Source organism: Dacryopinax primogenitus, assembly GCF_000292625.1.
Source record: "Dacryopinax primogenitus strain DJM-731 SS1 chromosome Unknown DACRYscaffold_7, whole genome shotgun sequence".
Taxonomy (NCBI): domain Eukaryota; kingdom Fungi; phylum Basidiomycota; class Dacrymycetes; order Dacrymycetales; family Dacrymycetaceae; genus Dacryopinax; species Dacryopinax primogenitus.
The window spans coordinates 1,151,555-1,155,581 of record NW_024467204.1 but is presented as its reverse complement, the minus strand read 5'-3'; the positions used below and the strand labels follow the sequence as shown (position 1 = coordinate 1,155,581).

At 52.0% G+C, this 4,027-nt stretch overlaps 1 protein-coding gene across 1 annotated transcript in view; it reads left to right on the top strand.

Moving 5' to 3' along the window:
* The first annotated feature begins 890 nt into the window (after window positions 1-890).
* The window catches only part of DACRYDRAFT_21833 (uncharacterized protein), a 5,814-nt gene continuing 2,677 nt past the window's right edge, over window positions 891-4,027 (top strand). Inside the window, exons 1-5 of the mRNA XM_040772561.1 lie at window positions 891-1,190; window positions 1,249-1,836; window positions 1,892-2,047; window positions 2,098-2,893; window positions 2,946-3,097. Of these exons, the coding sequence (XP_040629773.1) occupies window positions 1,188-1,190; window positions 1,249-1,836; window positions 1,892-2,047; window positions 2,098-2,893; window positions 2,946-3,097 (1,695 nt within the window). The 5' untranslated portion in view covers window positions 891-1,187. The remainder of the gene's footprint in view (window positions 1,191-1,248; window positions 1,837-1,891; window positions 2,048-2,097; window positions 2,894-2,945; window positions 3,098-4,027) is intronic.

Below are 4,027 nucleotides of genomic sequence, written 5' to 3'. Positions count from 1 at the left end.
AAACGCTTTCCGTTGCGCCATAACGCTGGCCATGACCTCGAGTCGATCTTTTGGATCGCTATCTTCCTGTTATACAACTCCGTGGTGGACGACGAGGACCCCGGGGAACACGCCGTGGAGCAAAGGAAGAGACGAGATGAAATCTTCGACTCTGAATACCGCAAGGTAGTCTTCGGTGCAGGTGACGAGCTGTACCAAGACATGACTGAACATTTCGACGGCCCTATTCTCAAAGCAATCGACTATGTGTGGGACATGCAGCAATCCCTGATAGCCGCGTACAAGACATTTGAAGCAGCCCTGAGCGACAAGGATCGGGGGAAGGAACGCAATACAGAATTTCTTGAGGTACACGACGAGTTTGGGAAAAAATTGATAGAAATGAGCGATCTTTTCAAGGGGAAGAAGTGCGAAAGAGTGGACGATATTCTGCGGGCGAACCGACGCAAGCTCAAGGCGACGGAATTGGCCCAGGACGTAGGTAGTTAGTCCAGGTGACTTATGACACACTTGAGCCACTTTATGCAATTCTCTGTATCGACCAAATAGGATATCTCGAATCAGGATGCCCTACCTACAATTGTAGTGAAATCGAGGACCAGTTAACAATCCACCCCACCTTCTGAAAGGATGTTGGGTGGAGTGAGCCAGGGTTATGGTATATCAACCTAGCCCAGTGACGAACAGACGGCGAGATGTTGTCTTTTGACACCTTGACGTAGTGAACACCTTTTACAGTAGGCGTGCCGGTCAAAAAGGTGTCTGTAGCAAGTCGGGCAGGCATGGTGAATATGGCGGTGAGAGAGTACATAACGAGAAGGCGCCGGCAAGCGGCCGCAGTGCTTCGGGACGCGTCCTTCTCGTGTCCTTCACGTGTTCGTCCTCGCCCAGACCTCTGCCCATTGATATTGTTCGTCTCAAGACCATTTCACTCCTCCAATGTCCAGCGCTCTTCTCGGATGGACAAAAGGCGGTAATTGAACACATATCAGCGCACGGATTGCTATTCTAAACGGCTTGAAACTGGACGACATTGACGTATTGTGCTTGCCGGAGGTTACGCGCGGTCAGAAGACATCTTTTGTGCATCGACAAGCCTTTTGTTCCTACCGGGTCGAAGGCTCGCCAGAAGACGGGTGCCAGCGGAGGGTGCCAGCGGACTACGGGATATATAAACGCATCGAATAATGGTGAGTTGTCCCTGTCCTTACCACTTCTGTTTCCCTCGACATGGCTCATAATCCAAAGACACCCCCTCGTCAAAACACCGCCCTTTCCCAGGCACCTAGCACCACACCGGCCAAGGCGAAGACCACCGCGGGCTCCACATTCAACACGTCAAAACTTGAAGGCAAGCGAAATGTCATGTTTGAGTCGACCCGTCTCCTCCTTATTCCGAACGAACGTATGGAAGCGATCTTACCCTTGCCCGAATGGGTCGCGGCATGCGTAGAGCAGCTGTCGGATAGCCATCCAGTTTTCACAGGGAAGGAATGGGATGACCTTCCACACCTCACCACGAAAGATCAAACGTCGACCCTTGTGGGCAAGGAAGATGAAGTCTTCCAAGCTTACCGCCCTCTCCACGAATTGATCGTCAAGACCTGTGGGAGTTGGCCAGGAAGCTCAGAGGCGCGACCTGTTTTGCTCCGGCCGAAAAATACGCCCAAGTCCACCCTGAAGGAAAATTCAAGCAGGCCAGATGGAGCGAATCCAAAGGACAGTTCCCTGAAGATCGAATGGGACAAGGAGCGGTACGTGTGGGTCGACCTGTTTTCGGCGTACGAGTTCAAGAATGCGAACGAGAAGAATCTGGTTGGTCTCATGGGTATCCAGGTGCGCCGAACTGATGCGTTCACACCGTTTTCCTAACGTTTGACATTTTGCCCAGAACACCAAGCAAATCATCTGGGACCTGCAACATATGTTGTGGGAGAATATCAATCGCCGGTTCGCGGTCGGTATGACCATAGAGGAGACAGAGGCACGTCTGTGGGTAGCGACTCGCTCCGCGATACTCGTCAGCACGGGGTTTGACACGCAGACGGTGCGTACTTGTCGCACAGCGCGTGAATGTAACATTGATCGCAAATACAGGAGCGCAAACGCCTATTCCGGACATTTGCCTTCTTTGCGTTCGCGGATCAGACCGCACTCGGTCTGGACCCAACAATGAGAATGCCGAAAGGCGCAGACTTCTTCCTCGTCAACATTGACGGGAAGCGGTATCAAGTTCGGAAAAGGCCAATCGCGGATCACCGAGCGCGCGCGCTGCACGGGAGTGCGTGTCGTGTCTATGAAGCATGGCTCGTCAATGACGACGCCAATCGGCTGCCAAAAACCGATGTCGCAGATCTGAAGCGGGCGAAGAGGGTAGCGATCAAAGAGGTTTGGCGGGACGAGTATCGGGAGCCTGAACGGAAGATCTACGATCGGGTGATGAAGGCGATCAAGGAGATCGAGAAGAGGAGCCCCGAAAAATTGAATCTGCGCCCTGGCGACAAGGCTGAGGATTACTTCGTCAACATCAGCGGTGATGAAGAAGTGATGGTCAATGGAGTCCGCGATGGTACAGCAGGAATCATGGCCGGTAAAGAGTTTCCGAAAGGAGCAGCTTGGATCAAGACGTCACTTGGTATGCAGACTGGAAGGGACGACAGGATCGGAGTGTACAGTCCCAGTATGCTGAACTCCGAGGGGGGCGAAGGCAGGAAGGAAATCTCGTTGAAAGCCAAGAGCGGGGAACTTGTACCCTCTCCGCCCTCTCCGCACACTCTGCCCCAAATTCACCACCGTGTCCATTATCGAACCGTGATGGACAACATTGGAGAACCGTTGCACCACATCGCGAGGTTAGATGTCGCATTTAAAGCGCTAGCTGATGTCGTCCAGGGTCGGTGTCGTCTTTGCAGGATTGCTTGATTTGTGGCTGAGATGCTTTGCAGCATGCAAAATAATGTGCATTGCCGGGTTCAACCATCGTGATCTATCTCCAGGCAATATCATTGTTGACGAGAAGAACGAACGAGGGCGGCTCAGTGATCTGGAATTTGCGAAGATTCATATGAGTGACGGAGCGGGGCACCATGTGCGGACTGTACGTGCCGTTCGCAGCGTCTTTATGCATCAGTCTTGTTAATCACTGCACAATCCAGGGAACTCCCGATTTCATGGCGGCGGAGGTGCTCACTGGCTTTTATCTTTTCCGACCCTTACAAAAAAGGCGCAAACGCTTTCCGTTGCGCCATAACGCTGGCCATGACCTCGAGTCGATCTTTTGGATCGCTATCTTCCTGTTATACAACTCCGTGGTGGACGACGAGGACCCCGGGGAACACGCCGTGGAGCAAAGGAAGAGACGAGATGAAATCTTCGACTCTGAATACCGCAAGGTAGTCTTCGGTGCAGGTGACGAGCTGTACCAAGACATGACTGAACATTTCGACGGCCCTATTCTCAAAGCAATCGACTATGTGTGGGACATGCAGCAATCCCTGATAGCCGCGTACAAGACATTTGAAGCAGCCCTGAGCGACAAGGATCGGGGGAAGGAACGCAATACAGAATTTCTTGAGGTACACGACGAGTTTGGGAAAAAATTGATAGAAATGAGCGATCTTTTCAAGGGGAAGAAGTGCGAAAGAGTGGACGATATTCTGCGGGCGAACCGACGCAAGCTCAAGGCGACGGAATTGGCCCAGGACGTAGGTAGTTAGTCCAGGTGACTTATGACACACTTGAGCCACTTTATGCAATTCTCTGTATCGACCAAATAGGATATCTCGAATCAGGATGCCCTACCTACAATTGTAGTGAAATCGAGGACCAGTTAACAATCCACCCCACCTTCTGAAAGGATGTTGGGTGGAGTGAGCCAGGGTTATGGTATATCAACCTAGCCCAGTGACGAACAGACGGCGAGATGTTGTCTTTTGACACCTTGACGTAGTGAACACCTTTTACAGTAGGCGTGCCGGTCAAAAAGGTGTCTGTAGCAAGTCGGGCAGGCATGGTGAATATGGCGGTG